This window comes from Zonotrichia leucophrys, chromosome 29 (assembly GCF_028769735.1).
Source record: "Zonotrichia leucophrys gambelii isolate GWCS_2022_RI chromosome 29, RI_Zleu_2.0, whole genome shotgun sequence".
In the NCBI taxonomy this organism is placed as follows: Eukaryota; Metazoa; Chordata; class Aves; order Passeriformes; family Passerellidae; genus Zonotrichia; species Zonotrichia leucophrys.
In genome coordinates, this window is record NC_088198.1 from 987,261 (window position 1) to 1,014,271 (window position 27,011).

Genomic DNA, 27,011 nt, shown 5'->3' on the forward strand with positions numbered 1-27,011 from the left:
GCACTGTCTGGCACTGTCCTGGCACTGTCGTCTCCTGGCACTGTCCGGGCACTGTCCTGGCACTGTCCTGGCACTGTCCCGGCACTGTCCGGGCACTGTCCTGGCACTGTCCTGGCACTGTCCGGCTCTGTCCTGGCACTGTCCCGGCACTGTCCTGGCACTGTCCTGGCTCTCTCCTGGCACTGTCCTGGCACTGTCCTGGCTCTGTCCGGGCACTGTCCCGGCTCTGTCCTGGCACTGTCCTGGCACTGTCCCGGCACTGTCCCGGCTCTGTCCAAGCCCTGTCCTGGCACTGTCCTGGCACTGTCCGGGCACTGTCCCCAAGGCTGTCCGGGCACTGTCCCCTCCCTATTTAAGCGCTGTCCCCTCCCTGTCCCCTCCCTGCCCCGAGCAGAGTTCCGAGGAAGCTCCGAGGCTCCTCAAAGGCTGCCGATCATTAATTAACTGCTCATTAAGGCGCTTTGATGAGCCCATTAAGCCGCTTTGATGCCGCTCACGGGCCGGGCCGGCGGCTCCGCTGATCCGGGCCGGACTCTGCTCGGGCAGCCCCGGGACGTGCGGGCCGGACCGTCCCGAGCCGCGCTAAAGAACGGGCAGCGATAAGGGAACCGCTGAGTCAGCAACACCTGGGCACAGGTAAGGAGGGCACGGGGCTGAGCGAGCCCGGGCACGGCCCGGGGCACCCAGAGCGGCCCCGGGGGTCCCCGGATGGCACCGGGGGTGGCACCTGGGCACGGGAATTCCTGCGGGGCTTTCCCTGAAAAATCGTTTGGTTTGACAGCTGGAAGGAGGAAAAGAAACGTGACCCGCATAGGGCACGGCTGGGAGGGAGGAGCCGCACACACAGAGGGTCATGCCCTGCGAAAAATGTGCATTTTATTCTTGGCTTCTGGCAAATATTCAAATTAATATTATCTGTGTTATTTTAGAAAGCTGTGCTGTATTAATTTCCTTAAGTAATGTGTTAAATATTGTGAAATATGTGTATTTTATTCTTGGCTTTTCACAAATATTCAAATTAATATTATATGTGTTGTGTTAGAAAGTTATGCTGTATTAATTTTCTTAAGTAGTGTGTTAACTATTGTGAAAAATGTGCATTTTATGCTTGGCTTTTGGCAAATATTAAAATTAATATTATCTGTGTTACTTTAGAAAGCTGTGCTGTATTAATTTTCTTAAGTAATGTGTTAAATATTGTGAAATATATGTATTTTATAATTGGCTTTTAGCAAATATTAAAATTAATATTATATGTGTTGTGTTAGAAAGTTGTGCTGTATTCATTTTTAAAGTAGTGTTAAATATAGTAGTAAATATAAAGTAGTGTTCAATATAGTTTTAGGTTCTGTATAGTTATTATTAATATTATCTGTGTTATTTTAGAAAGCTGTGCTGTATTAATTTTCTTAAGTAGTGTGTTAACTATTGTGAAAAATGTGCATTTTATGCTTGGCTTTTGGCAAATATTAAAATTAATATTATATATGTTATGTGAGACAGTTGTGCTGTATTATTTTTTTAAGTAGTGTGTTAAATATTGTTAAAAAGGTGTATTTTATACTTGGCTTTTAGCAAATATTAAAATTAATATTATATGTGTTGTGTTAGAAAGTTGTGTTGTATTCATTTTTAAAGTAGTGTTAAATATAGTAGTAAATATAAAGTAGTGTTCAATATAGTTTTAGGTTCTGTATAGTTAAATAAAGTTTTAGGTTCTGTGAAAAATGTGTATTTTATGATTGGCTTTTAGCAAATATTAAAATTAATATTATATGTGTTTTGTTAGAAAGCTGTGCTGTGTTTATTTTCTTTAGTGTGGTAAATATAATTGTAGGTTCTGTGAAAAATGCATATTTTATGCTTGGCTTTTCACAAATATTCAAATGAATGTTATATGTGTTGTGTTAGAAAGTTGTGCTGTATTAATTTTTTAAAGTAGTGTGTTAAATACAGTTTTAGGTTTTGTGAAAATGCGTATTTTATGATTGGCTTTTGGCAAATATTCAAATGAATATTATATGTGCTATGTTAGAAAGTTATAGGTTGTATTAATTTTTTAAAGTAGTGTGTTAAATATTGTTTTAGGTTATAACAAAATGTTAAAATAGAAACTATGCTATGTAAGATGTTTTTTTAAAGAGAGGAATGAGGTACTCGCACTGAGATAGCAGCCACAGGACAGCTGAATCTTTCAGAGAAAGAGAATTTATTGCCCCCTTATCAGAAGAAATGAATTTTTTCCCACCTTGCTCAGCCCTGAAGATGCTGTGAGGATCCAGGGAAAGAAGCTGACACTGCCCAGACAGAATCCTGTGTTTGGATGGAATTTATACATCACGGATGAGTGGTATGAATATGCAACAGGCTGTTGCTTTAAGGGTTAATCCTCTGTTAATGTGGGGCCTTTTTGGGCTTATTTTACCCAGGAAAACGTACCGAGACCGTCCATAACTCTTTGTTCTTATTGTCTTATATTGTCCTAAATCTCAATTGTCCAAATTTTTATTACTTTAATTTTATTGTTATTTTTATAACCATTTTATTACTATTAAAGTTTGAAAATTCTAAAAAAAACAAGTGATTGGCGTTTTTCATAGGTTCAAACGCCAGGGAAGCAGGAGGAGGCTCCCGGCTCACCGGGCCGGGCAGCTGGGACAGAGCCGGGCCGAACCGGGCCGGGCCCGGTTGGACCGGGGAGGGCCCTCTTGGGCCGCGCGGAACGGAAGTATGGGGGCTCGGGGCGCGCCCGGAGCTGCCAGCAAGGAGCACTTCCGGCGCGGCAGCCAATCAGCGCTCAGCACCTCACGTGACCGCCGGCCCAAGATGGCGCTGCCCATGGCCGCAGCCCGGGGCCCGCTCTGGCGCCTCGGCCCCGCCGCCCTGAGCCCCGCCCGGGGCCGGATCCCGCCGCCGCTCGCTCCGGCCGTGTCCAGGTGAGCGGGGACCCCCGCGGGACCGGCCGGGACCCGCTGCTCTCAGGGCGCCCCAAACACCGGCGGCACCCCCGTTAAACACCGACCGAAACCGAGCGCTGTCGTGATCCCCCGCCCAACACCGCTCTCCTTTACCCCCCTCGTCCTCTCCGGTCCCCTCCGTGTCCCCCCGCGCTGTTACCGGGCCCTCGGTGCCCCCCGTTATCGCACCCCCTCCCCGTTACCGCGCCGCTGTTCCTTCCCGGTACCGCCGGTGCCGCGCAGCCGAGCCCAGCACGGGAACTCCGGAACCACCCGGGGCTCCTCAATCCCCCGGAGCTCCTCAATCCCACCCCAGCCCTTCCCCGGGGCGTTCCCAGCTTCCGTTCACCCTCTCCGGGAGCACCGAAAGTGGCCGGGGCTGACTCAGGGCTGCCGGTGCCCGGTGGGTTCGGAGCCGGGGCTGCAGCTCCCCGGTGTATTCGGCACTGATGCGGGGCTGCCGGTGCCCAGTGTGTGCGGGCGCGATGCGGTGCCGGTGGTCCGCTGTGCCTGCCCGGTGGGTTCGAGCTGGGCATGGGCGAGTCCCTGCCGGTGCGTTGTGCGGGGCTGTCGGTTCCCGGTGGATTCGGAGCTGCGGCCGCCGGTCCCCGGTGTGTGCGGGGCTGACTCAGGGCTGCCGGTGCCCCGTGGGTTCGGAGTCGGGTATGCCGCTCCCCGGTGTGTGCCCGCCGCTCCCCGGTGTGCTCGGGGCTGCCGGTGCCCGGTGGGTTCGGTGCCGACGCGGCGCTGGGGCTGCAGCTCCCCGGTGCGGTCTCCGGTCCCCGGTGTGTCCGGAGCTGACTCAGGGCTGCCCGTTCCCGGTGTGTCCGGTGCTGACCCGAGGCTGCCACCGCAGGTCCCCGGAGTGTGTGGGGCTGCCGGTGCCCGGTGGGTTCGGGGTTGGGGCTACCGGTGCCCGGTATGTGCGGAGCTGCGGGCACCGGTTCCCGGTGTGTTCGGTGCTGCGGCCGGTCCCCGGTGTGTTCGAGGCTTTCGGTTCCCGGTGTGTCCGGAGCTGAGCCGGGGCTGTCCCCGCAGGTCCCCGGTTCGTTCGCTCTCCTCCCGCGCCGCCTCCCGCGCCCTCGTGGCCGCCGTGGCCGGCGCTGCCCGGCGGGTGAGCGCTCGGTACGAGCGGTACCTGGAGAGGAGCTGGCCCCGCTTCTTCCTCCTGCACAGCACCTTCAAAAACGGTCCGTGCCTAAACGGGGGGCTGAAAATGGCGGGAACAAAAAGAGGGGCCCCAAAAAAGGGAGGGGGAGCTGTGTGAATGTCTGGGTCCCAAATGGGGGGTCCCAGCATGTGGGTCTAAACAAAAAACATGGGTGTTCAAGAAAGACGATGGGGAGTGTGTTTTGGGGTCAAGTGGTCAAAAAATGGTTGGGAGTTTTTGTGTCCCAAGAGGTGGGTGCTGAAAAGGGGAGTCCAAATATCTGGGTCCTAAATTGGGGTTCCCAAAAATGTGGGGGGGGGCTGAAAAGGAGATGGGGTGTCCCAAGAAAAAGGGGGGCTCATTAGGGAGTCTGAATGTCTGGGTCCCAAATGGGGGTCCACATGTGGGTCTGAAAAAGGGGTCTGAAAACCACATATTTTGGGTGTTCCAAAAAAAGGGGACTGAAGGGGGAGTGTGTAATTTGGGTCCCAAATGGGGGTCCCAGCTGGTGGGTCCCGAAAAAGGGTCTGAAAAACCCACTATTTCTGGGTGTTCCAAAAAGGGGTGACCTGAGGGGGTGTTAATGGGAGCCCAAATGGGGGGGTCCAAAAAGGGGGTCTCAAGAGGTGGGTTCAAAATGGGGGTCCCAAAGATGTGATCCAGAAAAAGGGGGTCCAGGAGTAGGGTTGGGGTCCAAAAATGGGGCCCAAGAGGTGGGTGCTGAAAAAGAGAGGAGTCAATTTTGGGTCCCAAATGGGGGTCCCAAAAATGGGAGGGGGCTGAAAAAGTGATGGGGTGTCCAAGAAAAGGGGGGGCTCATTAGGGAGTCTGAATGTCTGGGTCTCAAATGGGAGGTCCCAGGGGTGGTCTAAAAAGGGGTCTGAAAAAGCCTGCTATTTTTGGGTGTTCCAAAAAAGGGGGCTGAAGGGGGGTGTTAGGACCCTGGGTCCCAAAGGGGTCCCAAATGGGGGTCCCAACAGATGGGTCCCAAAAAAAGGGGGTCTGGAAGAGGGTGGGATGTTCTAAAAATGGGTGTCCCAAGAGATGGTGCTGAAAAGGGTGTGAAAAAGGGGAGTCCAAATATCTGGGTCCAAAATGGGGGTCCGAAAATGTGGGGTGCTGAAAAGGAAGGGGTGTCCCCAAGAAAAAGGGGGACTGATGGGGGAGTGTGAATTTCTGGGTCCCAAAATGGGGTCCCATGGGGGGGTCCTAACAGAGATCCTGAAAAACCACAGTGTCTGAGAGAGTGATGTCAAAAATGGGTGTCCCAAGAGGTGGGTGTGTAAAGGGGGAGCCAAATATGGTGGGTCCCAAATGGGGGGTCCCAGCATGTGGGTCTAAAAATGGGGGTCTGAAAAAGCCTGCATTTTTTGGGGTGTTCCAAGAAAAAGGGGGACTGATGGGGGAGTGTGAATTTCTGGGTCCCAAAAGGAGGGTCCCAAATGGGGGGGTCCCAAGAGGTGGGTCCAAAATGGGGGTCCCAACAGATGTGTCCCAAAAAAAGGGGGTCTGGAAGAGGGTGGGATGTTCTAAAAATGGGTGTCCCAAGAGGTGGGTGCTGAAAAAGGGGAGTCCAAATATCTGGGTCCCAAAAATGTGGGGGGCTGAAAAGGAGATGGGGTGTCCCAAGAAAAAGGGGGGCTCATTAGGGAGTCTGAATGTCTGGGTCCCAAAATGGGGGTCCCAGGGGGTGGGTCCTGAAAAAACCCCACTATTTCTGAGGTGTTCCCAAAAGGGGTGTCCCAGGAGGTGGGTGTTAATGGGGGAGCCCAAATGGGGGGTCCAAAACAGGGGGTCTGAAAAAGCCACATTTTTTGGGGTGTTCCAAGAAAAAGGGGGACTGATGGGGGAGTGTGAATTTCTGGGTCCCAAATGGGGGTCCCAACAGATGGGTCCCAAAAAAAGGGGGTCTGGAAGAGGGTGGGATGTTCTAAAAATGGGTGTCCCAAGAGGTGGGTGCTGAAAAAGGGGAGTCCAAATATCTGGGTCCCAAATGGGGGTTCCCAAAAATGTGGGGGGGCTGAAAAGGAGATGGGGTGTCCCAAGAAAAAGGGGCGCTCATTAGGGGAGTCTGAATGTCTGGGTCCCAAAATGGGGGTCCCAGGGGGTGGGTCCTGAAAAAGGGAGTCTGAAAAAAACCCCACTATTTCTGAGGTGTTCCCAAAAGGGGTGTCCCAGGAGGTGGGTGTTAATGGGGGAGCCCAAATAGGGGGTCCCAAATGGGGGGTCCCAAGAGGTGGGTCCAAAATGGGGGTCCCAACAGATGTATCCCAAAAAAAGGGGGTCTGGAAGAGAGTGGGATGTTCTAAAAATGGGTGTCCCAAGAGGTGGGTGCTGAAAAAGGGGAGTCCAAATATCTGGGTCCTAAATGGGGGGTCCCAAGGGGTGGGTCCTGAAAAAGGGAATCTGAAAAAACCCCACTATTTCTGAGATGTTCCCAAAAGGGGTGTCCCAAGAGGTGGGTGCTGAAAAGGGGGAGCCCAAACATCTGTGTCCCAAAGAGCCCCAGCTCTCAGAAGGGCCCGTTCTGGAGGGCAGCAGCCGTGCCAGCCCGGCCGTGCCCCTGAGGCCGCCCCGCTCCCGCAGGGGTGCAGGCCCTGGTGCTGGAGGTGCAGGAGATCCGCAGGATCCGGGCCAGGATGGCCGAGCAGCGGCTGAGCCCTCAGCAGCTCCCGTACCGGGACATGGAGCGGCTGCGGCAGGTCAGCGGGGAGCTGTGGCACCTGTGTCACCTGGGTGTCACCTGTGTGTCATCTCTGTGTCACCTGTGTGTCACCTGTGTCACCTGTGTGTCACCTGTGTCACCTGTGTGTCACCCCTGTCACCTGTGTTACCTGTGTTACCTATGTTACCTGTGTGTCACCTGTGTGTCATCTGTATCACCTGTGTTACCTCCCTGTGTCACCTGTGTCACCTGTGTGTCACCTGTGTCACCTGTGTGTCATCTCTGTGTCACCTGTGTGTCACCTGTGTCACCTGTGTGTCATCTGTGTCACCTGTGTGTCACCTGTGTGTCACCTGTGTGTCATCTGTGTCACCTGTGTGTCACCTGTGTCACCTGTGTCACCTGTGTGTCACCTCTGTGTCACCTGTGTGTCACCTGTGTGTCACCTGTGTGTCACCTGTGTCACCTGTGTGTCACCTGTGCCACCTGTGCCTCACCTGTGCATCACCTCAGCCTCATCTCCCCTCTGCTTCCCCTCAGCTCGTCCCTGCCCCATTCTGCCTCATCTCTGCCTCACTTCCCCTCTGCCTCACCTGTGCTCTCTCCTCAGCCTCATCTCTGCCTTCCCCTCTGCCTCCCTCAGCCTTATCTCACCGCTGCCTCCCCTCTGCCTCACCTCTGTGTCACCTGTGTCACTCAGCCTCATCTCTGCGCATCTTTGCCTCATCTCCCCTCTGGTTCCCCTCAGCCTCACCTCCCCTCAGCCTCACCTCCCCTCAGCCTCACCTCCCCTCAGCCTCATCTCAGCCTCCCCTCATCTCAGCCTCATCTCAGCCTTCCCTCTGCCTTCCCTCTGCCCCGCCTGTGCCCTCTCCTCAGCCTCATCTCTGCCTCCCCTGTGCCTCATCTCTGCCTCACCTTCTTTCTGCCTCACCCCGGCATCACCTGTGCCTCCCTTCAGCCTCCTCTCTGCCTCCTCTCTGCCCCATTTCTGCCCCACCTCCCCTCTGCCTTCCCTTTGCCCCATTTCTGCCCCACCTCAGCCTCACCCCTGCCTCCCTCCTGCCTCCCCTCCCCTCAGCCTCGTCTTCCCTCTGCCCCACCTCAGCCTCACCCTGCCTCCCTCCTGCCTCCCCTCCCCTCAGCCTCGTCTTCCCTCTGCCCCACCTCAGCCTCACCCCTGCCTCCCCTCTGCCTCCCCTCAGCCTCGTTTCTGTCTCATCTCTGCCTCACTTCAGCCTTGTCTCTGCCTCATCTCCCCTCAGCCTCATCCTTGCCTGTGCCTCATCTCTGTGTCACCTGTGGCACCTCAGCCTCCTCTCAGTGCCATCTCTGCCCCATCTCTGCCTTATATCCCCTCTGCCTCCCTTCTGCCTCATCTCTGCCCCATCTCTGCCTCTCCTGAGCCCCATCTCTGCCCCATCTCTGCCTTTTCTCACCCTGCCTCCCCTCTGCCTCACGTCTGTGGCACCTCAGCCTCCTCTCAGTGCCATCTTTGCTTCATCCCCCCTCTGGTTCTCCTCTGCCTCCCTTCTGCCCCCCTTTTGCTTTCCTTCTGCTTTATCTCAGCCTCATCTCCCTTCTGGCTGCCCTCAGCCTCATCTCTGCCCCATCTCTGCCCCCTTTCTGCCCCATCTCTGCCCCCCTTTTTCCCCCACTTTTCCCCCTTTTCCCCCCATTTCCCCCTTTTTCCCCTTTTTTCCCCCTTTCTGCCCCATTTTCCCTCCTTTTTCCCCTCCATTTTCCCCGTTTTTCCCCCCCCCCCCCTTTTTTCCCCTTTTTTCCCCTTTTCCCCCCCTTTTTCCCCCTTTTTTTCTCCCTTTTCCCCCCTTTTTTTCCCTGTTTTTCTCCTCCTTTCTTCCCCCCTTTCCCGCCCTGTTTTTCCCCCTTTCCCCCCCTTTTTTCCTCCCTTTTCCCCCCTTTTCCCCCCTTTTTTCCCTCTTTCCCCCCCTTTCTTCCCCCTTTTTCCCCATTTTCCCCCTTTCCCCCTTTCCCCCCTTTTTCCCCCTTTTTCCCCTTTTTCCCCTTTTTCCCCTTTTTCCCCTTTTTTTCCCCCTTTTTCCCCCTTTTTCCCCCTTTTTCCCCCTTTTTCCCCCCTTTTTCTCCTCCTTTTTTCCCCCTTTCTTCCCCCCCTCTCCCCCCCTTTTCCCCCATTTTCCCCCTTTCCCCCATTTTCCCCCCTTTTCCCCCCTTTTTCCCTCCCCCTTTTCCCCCTTTTTCCCCATTTTTCCCCGTTTTTCCCCTTTTCCCCCTTTCCCCCCCCCTTTCCCCCCTTCTTTCCCTTTTTCCCTTTTTTCCTTTTTTCCCCTTTTTTCCCTTTTTTCCCCTTTTTTCCCCTTTTTTTTTCCCCCCTTTCTTTTCCCCTTTTTCCCCTTTTTCCCTTTTTCCCCCCTTTCCCTTCCCCCCCATTTTCTCCCCTTTTTCCCCCCATTTTCCCCCCTTTTTCCCCCTTTTTTCCCCTTTTTCCCCCTTTTGCCCCATCTCTGCCCCTCTGGGCCCCCTTCCCTGCCACCCCCAGGCCCTGGCAGCTGCAGCCAGCTCGGGCAGGGGGGAATTTGGGGAATTTTGGGTATTTTTGGGGTTTTTTGGAGGCGGGTGCTGACGCTGTCCCCCTGTCCCGGGGCAGTTCCGCAGGGACGTGCTCAAGGCCATTCCCATCGGGATCATCGCCATCCCCCCCTTCGCCAACTTCCTGGTGCTGCTGCTCATGTGAGTACCCGGCTCCCCTGAGCCCCAAATCCTCTGAAATTTGGGCTTTTAGGGGCAAAAAATTGTTCTGGTGTGAGATTTAGGGTGTCCTAATTCCTAAATTCCCTCCAGTTTGGGTTTTTAGGGGCAGGAATTGTCCTGCTGTGAGTACCCAGCCCTTCCTGAGCTTCAAATTCCCTGAATTTTGGGTTTTTAGGGGCAAAAAACCTGTCCTGGTGTGAGATTTAGGGCACCTTGAGTCCTAAATCTTAATATTTTAATATTTCTGTTATCCAGTTCTTTCTGTCACGATATTCAGTTTCTCAGCCTCTTCTTTTTAATTTAGAACCATTTGTGTTCTTAATATCTCTGTTATCCAGTTCTGGTGCTCTTGGTATTCAGGTTCTCAACATCTTCTTTCTTAATTGATCAAAGTTTATATTCTTAATATTTTAATATCTTAATATTTTAATATCTTAATATTTTAATATTTCTGTTATCCAGTTCTTGCAGGTTGGCATTCAGTTTCTCAGGCTCTTCTTTCATAATTCAGCAAAAATTATGTTCCAACGGCCTTGATGAGCTGAGTGCTGGGTTGGCAGTGCCAGCTCTGAGTGCTGGGTTGGCAGTGCCAGTTCTGAGTGCAGGGTTGGCACTGCCAGTTCTGAGTGCTGGGTTGGCAGTGCCAGTTCTGAGTGCTGGGTTGGCAGTGCCAGCTCTGAGTGCTGGGTTGGCAGTGCCAGTTCTGAGTGCTGGGTTGGCAGTGCCAGTTCTGAGTGCTGGGTTGGCAGTGCCAGTTCTGAGTGCTGGGTTGGCAGTGCCAGCTCTGAGTGCTGGATTGGCAGTGCCAGCTCTGAGTGCTGGGTTGGCAGTGCCAGCTCTGAGTGCTGGGTTGGCAATGCCAGTTCTGAGTGCTGGGTTGGCAGTGCCAGCTCTGAGTGCTGGGTTGGCAGTGCCAGCTCTGAGTGCTGGATTGGCAATGCCAGTTCTGAGTGCTGGGTTGGCAATGCCAGCTCTGAGTGCTGGGTTGGCAGTGCCAGCTCTGAGTGCTGGATTGGCAATGCCAGTTCTGAGTGCTGGATTGGCAGTGCCAGTTCTGAGTTCTGGAATCAGCAGGGTCTGAGAACTCCAAGGAAATAATTTCACTCTAATTCCTGTGGCAGCTCCACTCAGTGCCACTCCCAGCCCACATCCAGCCTCATCTCATGAGGAAAATTTCTGGATTAATGCAGATTCAAGAAGGGCAGAAATATCTCCAAAAAAGAAACAGGGAGCCCCCTGGAGCCCCCTAGAACCCCCTGCTCTGCCCATCCCTCCCTGAATCCCCTCTCCTGCCTTTTTCCAGATATTTCTTTCCACAGCAGCTCCTGATCAGGCACTTTTGCATGCCTGAGGAGGAGATTCAGGAGGGTTTGAGAACTGCAAGAAAATCAAGGACACTCTAATTCCTATGGCTCTCCCAGCTCACATCCAACCTCATTTCATGAGAAAAACTTCTCCTGGATTAATGCAGATTCTGGGAGGGCAGTGAATATTCAAATACATCCGAAAAAAGAAACAGGGAACCCCCTGCTCTGCTCTTCCCTCCCTGAACCCCCTCTCCTGCCTTTTCCCAGATATTTCTTCCCACAGCAGCTCCTGATCAGGCACTTCTGGATGCCCAGGTGAAGTTCCTGGATGCCTGAGAAGGAGATTTAGGAGAGTCTGAGAACTCCAAGGAAATAATTTCACTCTAATTCCTGTGGCAGCTCCACTCCCAGCCCACATCCAACCTCATCTCACGAGGGAAACTTCTCCTGCAGGTTCAGGGAGGGCACTGAATATTCCAATATCTTCCAAGTAGAAACAGGGAGCCCCCTGGAACCCCCTGGACCCCCCTGGAGCCCCCTGCTCTGCACTTCCCTCCCTGAACCCCCTCTCCTGCCTTTCCCAGGTATTTCTTCCCACAGCAGCTCCTGATCAGGCACTTCTGGATGCCCAGGTGGAGCTCCTGGATGCCTGAGGAGGAGATTCAGGAAGGTCCAAGAACTCCAATTAAATCGAGGACACTCTAATTCCTGTGGCACTCCCAGCTCACATGCAGCCTCGTTTCATGAGGAAGCTTTTCCTGCAGGTTCAGGGAGGGCAGTGCATATTCAAATATCTCCAAAAAAGAAAGAGGGAACCCCCTGGAGCCCCTGCTCTGCTCTTCCCTTGCTGAACCCCCTCTCCTGCCTCTCCCCAGGTATTTCTTCCCCCGGCAGCTCCTGATCAGGCACTTCTGGATGCCCAGGTGGAGTTCCTGGATGCCTGAGGAGGAGATTCAGGAGGGTTTAACAACTCCAGAAAAATCAAGGACACTCTAATTCCTGTGGCAGCTCCACTCAGTGCCACTCCCAGCCCACATCCAGCCTCATCTCATGAGGAAAATTTCTGGATTAATGCAGATTCAAGAAGGGCAGAAAAATCTCCAAAAAAGAAAGAGGGAGCCCCCTGGAACCCCCTGCTCTGCTCTTCCCTGCCTGAACCCCCTCTCCTGCCTTTTCCCAGGTTTTTCTTTCCACAGCAGCTCCTGATCAGGCACTTCTGGATGCCTGAGGAGGAGATTCAGGAGGGTCTGAGAACTCCAAGGAAATAATTTCACTCTAATTCCTGTGGCAGCTCCAGTCACTGCCACTCCCAGCCCACATCCAGCCTCATTTCATGAGAAAAACTTCTCCTGGATTAATGCAGATTCAGAGAGAGCAGAAATATCTCCAGAAAAGGAACAGGGAGCCCCCTGGAGCCCCCTGGAGCCCCCTGCTCTGCATTTCCCTCCCTGAACCCCCTCTCCTGCCTTTCCCAGGTATTTCTTCCCCCGGCAGCTCCTGATCCGGCACTTCTGGATGCCTGTGCAGGAGATTCAGGAGGGTTTAACAACTCCAGAAAAATCAAGGACACTCTAATTCCTGTGGCAGCTCCAGTCACTGCCACTCCCAGCCCACATCCAGCCTCATCTCATGAGGAAAATTTCTGGATTAATGCAGATTCAAGAAGGGCAGAAATATCTCCAAAAAAGAAAGAGGGAGCCCCCTGGAGCCCCCTGCTCTGCATTTCCCTCCCTGAACCCCTCTCCTGCCTTTTCCCAGATATTTCTTCCCACAGCAGCTCCTGATCAGGCACTTCTGGATGCCCAGGTGGAGTTCCTGGATTCCTGTGCAGGAGATTCAGGAAGGTCCAAGAACTCCAATTAAATCGAGGACACTCTAATTCCTGTGGCACTCCCAGCTCACATGCAGCCTCGTTTCATGAGGAAGCTTTTCCTGCAGGTTCAGGGAGGGCAGTGAATATTCAAATATCTCCAAAAAAGAAAGAGGGAACCCTCTGGAGCCCCCTGCTCTGCTCTTCCCTTGCTGAATCCCCTCTCCTGCCTTTCCCAGGTATTTCTTCCCACAGTAGCTCCTGATCAGGCACTTCTGGATGCCTGAGGAGGAGATTCAGGAGGGTTTGAGAACTGCAAGAAAATCAAGGACACTCTAATTCCTATGGCACTCCCAGCCCACATCCAGCCTCTTTTCATGAGAAAAACTTCTCCTGGATTAATGCAGATTCAGGGAGGGCAGTGAATGTTCAAATACATCTGAAAAAGAAACAGGGAAACTCCTGGAACCCCCTGCTCCGCCTTTCTTTCACTGAATCTCTTCTCCTGCCTTTCCCAGGTATTTCTTCCCACAGCAGCTCCTGATCAGGCACTTCTGGATGCCCAGGTGGAGCTTCTGGATGCCTGAGAAGGAGATTCAGGAGAGTCTGAGAACTCCAAGGAAATAATTTCACTCTAATTCCTCTGGCAGCTCCAGTCGCTGCCACTCCCAGCCCACATCCAGCCTCATTTCATGAGGGAAACTTCTCCTGCAGGTTCAGGGAGAGCACTGAATATTCCAATATCTTCCAAGTAGAAACAGGGAGCCCCCTGGAACCCCCTGCTCTGCCCATCCCTCCCTGAACCCCCTCTCCTGCCTCTCCCCAGGTATTTCTTCCCTCAGCAGCTCCTGATCAGGCACTTCTGGATGCCCAGGTGAAGTTCCTGGATGCCTGAGAAGGAGATTCAGGAAGGTCTAAGAACTCCAATTAAATCGAGGACACTGTAATACCTGTGGCACTCCCAGCCCACATCCAGCCTCATTTCATGAGAAAAACTTCTCCTGGATTAATGCAGATTCTGGGAGGGCAGTGAATATTCAAATACATCTGAAAAAGAAACAGGGAAACTCCTGGAACCCCCTGCTCTGCCCATCCCTCCCTGAACCCCCTCTCCTGCCTTTCCCAGGTATTTCTTCCCACAGCAGCTCCTGATCAGGCACTTCTGGATGCCCAGGTGGAGCTTCTGGATGCCTGAGAAGGAGATTCAGGAGGGTCTGAGAACTCCAAGGAAATAAAGGACACTCTAATTCCTGTGGCACTCCCAGCCCACATCCAGCCTCATCTCATGAGGAAAATTTCTGGATTAATGCAGATTCAAGAAGGGCAGAAATATCTCCAAAAAAGAAAGAGGGAACTCCCTGGAACCCCCTGCTCTGCATTTCCCTCACTGAACCCCCTCTCCTGCCTCTCCCAGGTATTTCTTCCCTTGGCCGCTCCTGATCAGGCACTTCTGGATGCCTGAGGAGGAGATTCAGGAGGGTCTGAGAACTCCAAGGAAATCAAGGGCACTCTAATTCCTGTGGCAGCTCCACTCAGTGCCACTCCCAGCCCACATCCAGCCTCATCTCATGAGGGAAACTTCTCCTGCAGGTTCAGGGAGGGCACTGAATATTCCAATATCTTCCAAGTAGAAACAGGGAGCCCCCTGGAACCCCCTGCTCTGCATTTCCCTCCCTGAACCCCCTCTCCAGGTATTTCTTGGGAACCCCCTCTCCTTGGTATTTCTTCTCCCTGCCTCTCCCCAGGTATTTCTTCCCCCGGCAGCTCCTGATCAGGCACTTCTGGATGCCTGAGAAGGAGATTTAGGAGAGTCTGAGAACTTCAAGGAAATAAAGGACACTGTAATACCTGTGGCACTCCCAGCCCACATCCAGCCTCATTTCATGAGGAAAATTTCTGGATTAATGCAGATTCAAGAAGGGCAGAAATATCTCCAAAAAAGAAAGAGGGAACCCCCTGGAGCCCCCTGGAACCCCCTGCTCTGCTCTTCCCTCCCTGAACCCCCTCTCCTGCCTCTCCCCAGGTATTTCTTCCCTCAGCAGCTCCTGATCAGGCACTTCTGGATGCCTGAGGAGGAGATTCAGGAGAGTCTGAAAACTCCAAGGAAATAATTTCACTCTAATTCCTGTGGCAGCTCCACTCAGTGCCACTCCCAGCCCACATCCAGCCTCTTTTCATGAGGAAAACTTCTCCGCGATTAATACAGATTCTGGGAGGGCAGTGAATATTCAAATACCTCCAAAAAAAGAAACAGGGAACCCCCTGCTCTGCTCTTCCCTCCCTGAACCCCCTCTCCTGCCTTTCCCCAGGTATTTCTTCCCTCAGCAGCTCCTGATCAGGCACTTCTGGATGCCTGAGGAGGAGATTTAGGAGAGTCTGAGAACTCCAAGGAAATAATTTCACTCTAATTCCTGTGGCAGCTCCAGTCGCTGCCACTCCCAGCTCACATCCAGCCTCATGTCATGAGGAAAACTTCTCCTGGATTAATGCAGATTCTGGGAGGGCAGTGAATGTTCAAATAGCTCCAAAAAAAGAAACAGGGAACCCCCTGCTCTGCATTTCCCTCCCTGAACCCCCTCTCCTGCCTCTCCCCAGGTATTTCTTCCCCCGGCAGCTCCTGATCCGGCACTTCTGGACGCCCAGGCAGCGGCTGGAGTTCCTGGACGCGTACGACCGCCGGCGCAGGGCCTCGCACGCGGCCGTGCTGCGGGCGCTGGCGCGGGCAGCGCGCTCCCTGCCCGAGGCGCGGCCCCGGCAGCTCCTGCTGCAGCTCTGCCAGCAGGTCTGTGCCCACCACTGCCACTCTGGGTCACTCTGTGGTCTGGTTTGAAGGGAAAATCACTGGGAGGCTGCGAGTCAGAAATAGGGTTTATTAGGAAAGGGGAAAAAAATCAAAATGTGTGCGATAATGGAAAAGAAGAGCCACTGACAGAGTTAGTTATGCCCAAGGTGAACCCAAAATGGTCACAAAATGAACCCAAGGTGATCCCAGAAGGATGCCAATATGGTCAAAAAATGAACCTGAGATGAACCAAAATGGTTGCAAAATGAATCCAAAATGGTCACAAAATGAACCCAAGATGAAACCCAAAATAGTCACAAAAGAAAAACTAGTGATAGAGTTAGTTACGCCCAAGATGAACCAAAATGGTCACAAAATGAACCCAAGGTGATCCCAAAATGGTCACAAAATGAACACAAAATGAAACCCAAAAATAGTCACAAAAGAAAAACTACTGATAGAGTTAGTTACACCCAAGATGAACCCAAAATGGTCACAAAATGAACCCAAGATGATCCCAAAATGGTCACAAAATGAACACAAAATGATGCCAATATGGTCAAAAAATGAACCTGAGATGAACCAAAATGGTCACAAAATGAACCCAAGATGAACCCAATGTTCACAAAATGAACTCAAAATGGTCACAAAATGAACACAAAATGAAACCCAAAAATAGTCACAAAAGAAAAACTACTGATAGAGTTAGTTACACCCAAGATGAACCCAAAATGGTCACAAAATGAACACAAAACGATGCCAATATGGTCAAAAAATGAACCTGAGATGAACCAAAATGGTTGCAAAATGAGCCCAAGATGAACGCAATGTTCACAAAATGAACCCAAAATGGTCACAAAATGAACACAAAATGATGCCAATATGGTCAAAAAATGAACCTGAGATGAACCAAAATGGTCAGAAAATGAATCCAAAATGGTCACAAAATGAACCCAAGATGAAACCCAAAATGGTCACAAAAGAAAAACTACTGATAGAGTTAGTTACGCCCAAGATGAACCCAAAATGGTCACAAAATGAACACAAAATGGTCACAAAATGAACCCAAGGTGATCCCAAAATGGTCACAAAATGAACACAAAATGATGCCAATATGGTCAAAAAATGAACCTGAGATGAACCAAAATGGTCACAAAATGAACCCAAGATGAAAGCCAAAATAGTCACAAAAGAAAAACTACTGACAGAGTTAGTTACGCCCAAGATGAACCCAAAATTGTCACGAGATTAATCAAAATGGTCACAAGATGGACCCAAAATGGTCAAAAAATGAGCCCAAAAAGGTCACAAAAGAAAAACTACTGACAGGGTTAATTACACCCAAGATGAACCAAAATGGTCACAAAATGAACCCAATATGGTAAAAAACTGAACCATGATGAGCCCAAAATGGTCAAAAAATGAACCCAAAATGGTCACAAAATGAACCCAATATGGTCAAAAAATGAACCTGAGATGAACCCAAAATGGTCACAAAAGAAAAACTACTGACAGAGTTAGTTACACCCAAGATGAACCAAAATGGCCAAAAATGAACCCGAGATGAACCCAAAATGGTCACAAAATGAACCCAAAATGGTCACAAAATGAACCCAAAATGGTCACAAAATAAACCCAAAATGTCACAAAATGAACCCAATATGGTCAAAAAATGAACCTGAGATGAACAAAAATGGTCACAAAATGAATCCAAAATGGTCACAAAATGAACCCAAGGTGATCCCAAAATGGTCACAAAATGAAACCCAAAATTAGTCACATAAGAAAAACTACTGATAGAGTTAGTTACACCCAAGATGAACCCAAAATGGTCACAAAATGAACCCAAAATGGTCACAAAATGAACCCAATATGGTAAAAAAACTGAACCATGATGAGCCCAAAATGTTAAAAAAATGAACCCAAAGGTTCACAAAATGATCCTAAGATGAACCAAAATGAACCCAAAATGGTCACAAAATGAACCCAATATGGTCAAAAAATGAACCTGAGATGAACAAAGATGGTCACAAAACGAACCCAAGATGAACCCAAATGGTCACAAAATGCCCGACCTCTCACGGGGTCTCTCACTTTTATAAGTTCTGTTCCATTTGCATGTTGGAGTTAATTATCCAATTGCAGCTTTAGGTTATGAATTCCCATTCTTGTTTTTCTCTCCTCAATTCACCATTATTTATGCTCTTGGGCCTGAAATTTGGATTATTTCTCCTTGGTCCCCAGCTAGAGCAGGAATTGTTTTGTCTCCCTACTACGAACAGAGCTCCCCATCCCATAAGATGAAACCCACACCCACTAAAGCAACACAAAATGTGAAAAACGCCTCAAACCCGAGGCTTTGTCGTGTCTGAGGTGTCACCTGTGCTCTGCTGGGCTCTTGCAGGTGCAGGGAGGGGCCCGGCCCCAGCTGGCGCAGCTCCTGGCTCTCAGGAGTTTGTTCTCGGGCTCTCTGCTGCTCCTCAACAGGCTCCAGGTGGATCACGTGGTGAGTTCAGGGGTTCACCTGCCCAGGGGTGCCCCAAAACAGCCCAGGGAAAGCTGCAGAGGTGGCCTGGGCTGGGCAGGGGGGGATCCCCATCCCTGGGTGGGATCCCCATTCCTGATTTGGGATCCTGATCTCTGTGTGGGATCCTCATCCCTGGTTGGGATCCCCATCTCTGGTTTGGAATCCCCATCCCCAGGTTGGGATCCCATCCCTGGTTTGGGATCCTCATTCCTGGTTGGGATCCCCATCCCTGATTGGGATCTCCATTTCTGGGTTGGGATCCCCATTCCTGGGTTGGGATCCCCGTTCCTCGTTTGGGATTCCCATCCCTGGTCGGGATCCCATCCCTGGTTTGGGATCTCCATCCCTGGGGGTCTGGGTTGGGATCCCCATCCCTGGTTTGGGATCCCCATTCCTGGTCAGGATCCCCATTCCTGTTTTGGGATCCCCAGCCCTGGTTTCAGATCTCCATTTCTGGGTTGGGATCCCCAGCCCTGGTTTGGGATCTCCATCCCTGGTTTGGGATCCCCATCCCTGGGTTGGGATCCCCATCCCTGGGTTGGGATCCCCATCCCTGGGTTGGGATCCCCATCCCCAGGTTGGGATCCTCATCCCTGAATTGGGATCTCCATCCTTGGTTTGGGATCCTCATCTCTGGTTTGGGATCTCCATCTCTGGTTTGGGATCCCCATCCCTGGGTGGGATCCCCATTCCTGATTTGGGATTTGAGATCCCCATTCCTGGTTTGAGATCTCCATCTCTGGGCTGGGATCCCCATTCCTGGTTTGGGATCCCCATCCCTGGTTGGGATCCCCATCTCTGGTTTGGGATCCCCATCCCTGGTTTGGGATCCCCATCCCTGGTTTGGGATCCCCATCCCTGGTTGGGATTTGAGATCCCCATCCCTGGGTTGAGATCTCCATCTCTGGTTTGGGATCCCCATCCCTGGTTGGGATCCCCATTCCTGGTTTGAGATCCCCATCCCTGGGTTGGGATCCCCATCCCTGGTTTGGGATCCCCATCCCTGGTTTGGGATCCTCATTCCTGGTTGGGATCCCCATCCCTGGGTTGGGATCCCCATCCCTGGTTTGGGATCCCCATCCCTGGTTTGGGATCCCCATTCCTGGTTGGGATCCCCATCCCTGGGTTGGGATCCCCATCCCTGGTTGGGATCCCCATCCCTGGTTTGGGATCCCCATCCCTGGTTGGGATCCCCATCTCTGGTTGGGATCCCCATCCCTGGGCTGGGATCCCCATTCCTGTTTTGGGATCCCCATCCCTGGTTTGGGATCCCCATCCCTGGTTTGGGATCCCCATCCCTGGTTTGAAATCTCCATCCCTGGGTTGGGATTTGAGATCCCCAACCCTGGTTTGAGATCTCCATCCCTGGTTTGGGATCCCCATCCCCAGATTGGGATCCCCATCCCTGGGTTGGGATCCCCATCTCTGGGTTGGGATCCCCATCCCTGGTTGGGATTTGGGATCCCCATCCCTGGTTTGAGATCTCCATTCCTGGTTTGAGATCCCCATCCCCGGGTTGGGATCTTTATCTCTGGTTTGGGATCCCGATCTCTGTGTGGGATCCTCATCCCTGGTTGGGATCCCCATCTCTGGTTTGGAATCCCCATCCCCAGGTTGGGATCCCATCCCTGGGTTGGGATCTCCATCTCTGGGTTGGGATCCCCATCCCTGATTTGGGATCCCCATCCCTGGTTTGGGATCCCCATCCCTGGTTTGGGATCCCCATCCCTGGTTTGGGATCCCCATCCCTGGTTTGGGATCCCCATCCCTGGTTTGGGATCCCCATCCCTGGGTTGGGATCCCCATCTCTGGTTTGGGATCCCCATCCCTGGGTTGAGATCTCCATCCCTGGGGGTCTTTGGGGTCCTGGGCACTGTGGCTGCAGTGTGGGGGGCTCAGGTGAGACCCCACCTGCACTGGGGGGGTCCCACCAGCGTTAGGAGGATGTGGAGCTGCTGGGAATGAATCCAGAGGGGATTTGGGGATGGAATTTCCTCCCTGTGGAGGTGGGGAGGAACTGGGAGGGATTTCCCCATCCATGGAGGTGTTCTGGGATGGGTTGGGGCCAGGTGGGCGGGTGGAAGTGGCTGAATGGGAATTCAGGGGGATTGTCCGAGTGGGCTTCAGGTGGTCAGTCAGCTTCCAGAAGCTTCCATCGAACAATAGAGCAGCACGGTCAAAAAATGGTCAAAAAATTAACCCAAGATGACCCAAAATGGTCAAAAAATGAACTCGAGATGAACCCAAAATGGTCAAAAAATGAAACTGAAATGAACCAAAATGGTCACAAGATGAACCAAAATGGTCACAAAATGAACCTGAGAGGAGCTAAAATGGTCAAAAAATGAACCTGAGATAGACCCAAAATGGTCACAAAATGTACCCAAAATGGTCAAAAAATGAACCCAAAATGGTCAAAAAATGAACCTGAAATGAACCAAAATGGTCACAAAATAGACCCAAAAGGGTCAAAAAATGAAACTGAAATGAACCAAAATGGTCACAAGATGAACCAAAATGGTCAAAAAATGAACCTGAGATAGACCCAAAATGGTGACAAAATGGACCCAAAAGGGTCACAAAATGAACCCAAATGAACCAAAATGGTCACAAATTGAACCCAAGATGAGATAAAATAGTCAAAAATTAACCCAAAATGGTCACAAAATGAGCCCAAGATGATCCCAAATGGTCACAAAATGAACCTGAGATAAACCAAAATGGTCACCAAATGTACCCAAAAGGGTCACAAAATGAACCCAAGATGAGCTAAAATGGTTCAAAAAATGAACTCAAAATGGTGTCCCAAAAGCTCAGATTGTATCTCGGTAGGAATGTTTGAAATCTCAGATTATATCCAGGTAGGAATGTTTGAAATCTCAGATTGTATCCAGGTAGGAATGTTTGAAATCCCAGATTGTATCCAGGCAGGAATGTTTGAAATGTTTGAAACCTCATCCCGCTGGGAGGTGCTGTGCCCAGGGGGAGGAGCCGAAGGTTCCGGGGTGGGAGGGTGGGCAGGGGGAGCTGCAGCCCCCCAAGGTGCCCCCTCGCCCGCAGAGAGCCCTGAGCCGGGTGCTGTTCCTGACCCCTCACCTGCCGGCCTTCGTCCTGCGGCGCCGCCTGCGCAGCCACGTCCTGGAGATCCGGCAGCTGGACGGGGCCCTGCTGCGCCTGGGGCTGGGGCAGCTCTCCGAGGAGGAGCTGCGGGCGGTGAGCGCGGCTGTGCCAGCCTGGGGCACCTGGGGGGCACCTGGGGGGCATTGGGGCACCTGGGGCTGGGGCAGCTGTCTGAGGAGGAGCTGCGGGCGGTGAGCATGGCTGTGCCAGCCTGGGGCACCTCATGGGGCACCTGGGGGCACCTGCGGGGCATTGGGGCACCTGGGGCTGGGGCAGCTCTCCGAGGAGGAGCTGCGGGCGGTGAGCGCGGCTGTGCCAGCCTGGGGCACCTCATGGGGCACCTCAGGGGGCACCTACAGGGGGCACCTGGGGGGGCACCTGGGGGCACCTACGGGGCATTGGGGCACCTCACAGGGCACCTGGACCATGCCCTGCTGCGCCTGGGGCTGGGGCAGCTCTCCGAGGAGGAGCTGCGGGCGGTGAGCACGGCCCAGCACACCTGTGCCAGCCTGGGGCACCTGGGGGGGCACCTGCGGGGCATTGGGGCACCTGGGGCTGGGGCAGCTGTCCAAGGAGGAGCTGCGGGTGGTGAGCGTGGCTGTGCCAGCCTGGGGCACTTCATGGGGCACCGCGGGTGGCACCTGCAGGGCTGTTTCCACATCTCCCTGTCCTTGAGGGGGTCCTGGTGGGTGCTGGGTGTCTGTGTGTCCGTCCCTGCCCGTGTCCGTGTGTCCATCCCTGACCGTGTCCGTGTGTCCATCCCTGATGTGTCTGTGTGTCCATCCCTGACCGTGTCCGTGTGTCCATCCCTGACCGTGTCCGTGTGTCCATCCCTGTCCGTGTCCGTGTGTCCATCCCTGACCATGTCCGTGTGTCCATCCCTGATGTGTCCGTGTGTCCATCCCTGACGGTGTCCGTGTGTCCATCCCTGATGTGTCCGTGTGTCCATCCCTGATGTGTCCGTGTGTCCATCCCTCACCATGTCCGTGTGTCCGTCCTGACGGTGTCCGTCTGTCCCCAGGCCTGTTACCTGCGTGGGCTGAACTCCACCCACCTGGGCCGGGCGCAGTGCCAGGCGTGGCTGGAGCAGTGGCTCAGGCTCTCCTGCCAGCTCCAAGGTACCCAAAGCCTTCCCTGGGCACGGGGGTGGCACTGCGGGGGTGGCACTGTCACCATCGGGGCTCAGCCCTGTCACCTGTGCAGAGACTGTGCCCGTGCCCACCCCTGTGCCCATCCCAGTGCCCATCCCAGTGCCCATCCCAGTGCTCCCCAGTGCCTCCCTATACTCATCCCAGTGCCAATCCCAGTTCTCCCCCATGCCCATCCCAGTGCCCATCCCAGTGCCAATCCCAGTGCTCCTGCATTTCTATCCCAGTGCTCCCCCCATGCCCAGCCCAGTGCTCCCCAGTGCCCATCCCAGTGCCAGCCCCAGTGCTCCCCAATGCCCATCTCATTGCCCCCAGTGCTCCCCAATGCCCATCCCTGTGCCCATCCCAGTGCTCCCCATGCCCATCCCAGTGGCCCCCTGTGCCCATCCCAGTGCTGGCCATGCCCATCCCATTGCTCCTTCCATGCCCAGCCCAGTGCCCCAAGTGCCCATCCCAGTGCTCCCCAATGCCCATCTCTGTGCCCATCCCAGTGGCCCCCTGTGCCCATCCCAGTGCTCCCAGTCTGCCAGGTTCCTATCTCAGTGCTGCCCAGACCACCCTGAACCCCCCCAGTGCCCACCCCAGGCCCCCCAATGTCCCCCAGTGCCACTCCCATACCAGTCCCAGCCCCCCCAGTGCTCGTGCCAGTCTCTGACAGTGCCCCCAGTGCCAGCCCCAGCTCTCCCAGTGCCTCCATCCTGTGCCTACCCCCGACCCCCCAATGTCCCCCAGTGCCACTCCTGCCCCAGCCCCAGCTCTCCCGTGCTCCCAGTGCCCGTGCCAGTCTCTCCCAGTGCCCCCGGTGTCCATGCCAGTCTCTCATGGTGCCCCCAGTGCCAGCCCCAGCTCTCCCAGTGCCCCTGGTGTCCATGCCAGTCTCTCATGGTGCTCCCAGTGCCAGCCCCAGATCTCCCAGTGCCCCCAGTGCCACTCCCACCCCAGACCCAGCTCTCTCAGTCTGCCCAGTGCCCCCCAGCGCCACTCCCATGCCAGTCCCCGCTCTCCCAGCACCATTCCCACCCCAGTCCCAGCCCCTCCAGTGCCCCCAGTGCCAGCCCCAGCTCTCCCAGTGCCCCCCCAGTGCTGCCCAGACCACTCAGAACCCCCTCCATGCCACTCCAGCACCCCCAGTGTCCCCCAGTGCCACTCCCATACCAGTCCCAGCCCCCCCAGTGCCCCCAGTGCCTCCATCCTGTGCCCACCCCAGACCCCCCAATGTCCCCCAGTGCCACTCCTGCCCCAGCCCCAGCTCTCCCAGTGCTCCCAGTGCCCGTGCCAGTCTCTCCCAGTGCCCCCAGTGCCAGCCCCAGCTCTCCCAGTGCCCCCAGTGCCCATGCCACTCTCCCAGTGCTCCCAGTGCCCGTGCCAGTCTCTCCCCGTGCCCCCAGTGCCCATGCCAGTCTCTCCCAGTGCCCCCAGTGCCAGCCCCAGCTCTCCCAGTGCCCCCAGTGCCCATGCCAGTCTCTCCCAGTGCCCCCAGTGCCCATGCCAGTCTCTCCCAGTGCCCCCAGTGCCCGTGCCAGTCTCTCCCAGTGCTCCCAGTGCCCATGCCAGTCTCTCCCAGTGCCCCCAGTGCCACTCCCACCCCATCCCATGCCCCCCCCAGTGCGCCCCCATGCCAGTCCCTCACGGTGCCCCTGTGCCCCCGCAGCCTCGGAGGCCTCTCTGCTGGCACACAGCATGGTGCTGCTGGCCCTGGAGCCGTGCCAGCCCCCGAGGGACCGCCCTGCGTGACCGGAGGGTGACGGGTGGCACCTGCCTGTCCCCCCCCCAGACTGTGCCCCACGGTGCCCCCGGTGCCCCGGGGCTGACAGGTGGCACCTGCCTGTCCCCCCCACGGCTGGTGCAGTGCCAGTGACCCAGGAGTGACTGGGTGGCACCTGCGTGTCCCCCCCCCAGCTGGTACTGCCATGGTGACCTGAGTGGTGACAGGTGGCACCTCTGTGTGTCCCCCCCCAGCTGGTGCTGTGACAGAGCCCCGTATGACCTGGGGGTGACAGGTGGCACCTGTGTGTCCCCCCCCTAGCCCAGGCTGTGCCCCCCCTGGCACAGCTGGCACAGCTGGCACAGGCGGTGGCTGTGCTGGTCAGTAATTAACTGTGTCTCGTTAATTGTGGGGAGAGAGAGCGGCTCCCGGAGCTGGGGCTTCCTCTGGGACCTGATGGTGTTCCTGTGGGATCTGCTGGGGCTTCCTGTGGGATCTGCTGGAGGTTCCTGTGGGATCTGGTAGGTGTTCCTGTGAGATCTTCTGGAGCTTTCCATGGAATTTGGTAGAGGTTCCCATGGAATCTGTTGGTTGTTCCTGTGGGATCTTCTGGATATTCCCATGGGACCTGCTGGGTGTTGTCATGGGTTCTTCTGGACATTCCCCTGGGATTTGGTGGATGCTTTCCATGGGATCTGCTGGAGGTTCCTGTGGGATCTGTTGGTTGTTCCTGTGAGATCTTCTGGAGCTTTCCATGGGATTTGGTGGATGCTTCCCATGGGATCTTCGGGATGCTCCCGTGAGATCTTTTGGATGTTCCTGTGGGATATTCTGGATGTTTACGTGGAATTTGGTGGATTCCCATGGGATCTGCTGGAGGTTCCTGTGGGATCTGGTAGGTGTTCCTGTGAGATCTTCTGGAGCTTTCCATGGAATTTGGTGGAGGTTCCCATGGGATCTGCTGGAGGTCCGTGTGGGATCTGGCGGGTGTTCCTATGGGATCTGTTGGAGACTCCTCTGAGATCTGCTGGATGCTTCCCCTGGGCTCTATCGGATGTTCCTGTGGGATCTTCTGGAGCTTTCCATGGAATTTGGTGGATGCTTCCCATGGGATCTCCTGGATGTTCTTGTTGGATCTGCTGGAGGTTCCTGTGGGATCTGCTGGAGGTTCCTGTGGGATCTGCTGGATGTTCCTGTGGGATCTCAGGATGTTCCCCTGGGATCTGGTGGCCCTGGCTCCCTCCTGGACACTTCTCCTGTTGCTTTTCTCCTCTGAGCAGGCTCAGCTGTCCCAGCCCTCCCTCAGCAGCGCCCTGGGATTCCCACCGACCTTGTGGCATCTCCTGGGAGCCTTTTGGGGTTCCCTGAGAGAATTTGGTGTTTTCTGAGATGCTTTTGGGGTTCCCTGAGATCCTTTTGGGGTTTCCTGAGAACTTTTTGGGGTCTCCTGAGAACTTTTTGGGGTTCCTTAAGATCCTTGTGGGGTTTCCTGAGAACTTTTTGGGGTTTCCTGAGAAACTTTTGGGATTTCCTGGAGGCCTTTTGGGGTTTCCTGAGATCCTTTTGGGGTCTCCTGAGATCTTTTTGGGATTTCCTGGGGGCCTTTTGGGATTTCCTGAGAACCTTTTGGGATTTCCTGAGAAACTTTTGGGGTCTCCTAAGAACTTTTTGGGTTTCCGGAGAACTTTTTGGGGTCTCCTGAGAACTTTTTGGGTTTCCTGAGGGCCTTTTGGGATCTCCTGAGAACTTCTTGGGGTTTCTTGAGGTCCTTTTGGTTTTCCACCTAAATATTCCCCTTAAATTCATCATTTTTGGGAATTTCGCACCCCCACCTTGAGAAATTCACAATTTTTCGCCACAATTCAATTTCATTTAACCTTTTTTTTTTTTTTTGTTTTTCCACTTAAATATTCTCCTTAAATTCCACATTTTTGTGAATTTCAGAACCCCCTTTAACGAATTCACATTTCAGCCACAATTCACGTCTAATTTTACCAATTTTTTAGTTTTTCCACTTAAATATTCCCCTTGAATTCCACATTTTTATGAATTTCAGAGCCCCCCTTGAATTCACCATTTTCAGCCAAAATTCAATCTAATTTAACCATTCTTTTCATTTTTCCACTTAGATATTTCCCTTAAATACAGAATTTTTGTGAATTTCAGAGCCCCCCCCCTTGATAAATTCACTTTTCAGCCACAATTCACATCTAATTTTACCTTTTTAAAATGTTTTTCCACTTAAATATTCCCCTTAAATTCAGCATTTTTCAGGAAAAAGGAGCCCATTGTTAAATTGCCCATTATTTGTGGATATGGTTGGGAAAAAAATAAATTGTAAAATATTGAAGAGAAGCTTTGTATTCACAGAATTTGGAAAAATAAAAATGAAAAGTGAAAAAAGCGAAAAATGAAAAATGAAAAATGAAAAATGAAAAATGAATGGGGGTTGGAGGAATTTGAGGGGACCTCTGGATTTTGGGGGGCAGGGGGGACCCAAGGAGAGGATCCGGTGGATTAAGTCAAATAAAAATTATTTAAAAATGGAAAAATGTCCTTGAAATGAGTGAAATCTGGTAAAAGGGAATGAATGCTGGGGGGACACATCTGGGGACACATCTGGGGACACATCTGGGGACACATCTGGGGTCAGATTTGGGGTCAGATTTGGGGTCACAGCTGGGGACACATCTGGGGTCACCCCCAGGACAGGGGGGGGAGCAGGGGATCCGTGGGGATCAAAAATTCGGGAAAATTGGGGTTGTCACCCTCAGTCCTGTGTCACCCGTTTGTCACCTCCCAACCCTGTCACCCCTCAGCCCCGTGTCACTTCTGAGCCCTGTGTCACTCCTGTGTCACCTCTCTGAGCTCTTTGTCACCCCTCAGCCCCGTGTCACCTCTGAGCCCTGTGTCACCCATTTGTCACCTCTCAGTCCTGTGTGACCTCTCAGCTCTGTCACTTCTGAGTTCTGTGTCACCCTGTCACCCCTCAGTTCTGTCACCCCTCAGTCCTGTGTCCCCTCCCAGCCGTGTCACCTGTAAGTTCTGTGTCACCTCTGGGTCATTCTCACCCCTGTGTCACCTCTGTGCCCCGTGGGACCCCTCAGTCC

General features: G+C 53.4%; 1 protein-coding gene across 5 annotated transcripts; it reads left to right on the plus strand.

Annotated features, from left to right (window-relative positions):
* The first annotated feature begins 2,756 nt into the window (after positions 1-2,756).
* On the plus strand, positions 2,757-26,376 carry LETMD1 (LETM1 domain containing 1). Of its 5 annotated transcripts, none has more exons than XM_064734627.1 (9): positions 2,822-2,936; positions 3,996-4,147; positions 6,694-6,809; positions 9,399-9,481; positions 15,215-15,401; positions 17,806-17,907; positions 20,989-21,141; positions 22,070-22,166; positions 23,848-26,376. In XM_064734627.1, exons 1-9 carry the CDS (start codon positions 2,827-2,829, stop codon positions 23,928-23,930), a joined length of 1,083 nt encoding a protein of 360 aa, XP_064590697.1. In that variant the 5' UTR covers positions 2,822-2,826; the 3' UTR covers positions 23,931-26,376. The 5 variants fall into 5 exon arrangements, with proteins under 5 accessions (XP_064590695.1, XP_064590697.1, XP_064590696.1 ...); XM_064734626.1 differs by having other exon boundaries at positions 6,702-6,809; XM_064734625.1 differs by lacking the exon at positions 23,848-26,376 and having other exon boundaries at positions 2,757-2,936; positions 6,702-6,809; positions 22,070-23,838.
* Positions 26,377-27,011: the final 635 nt, after the last annotated feature.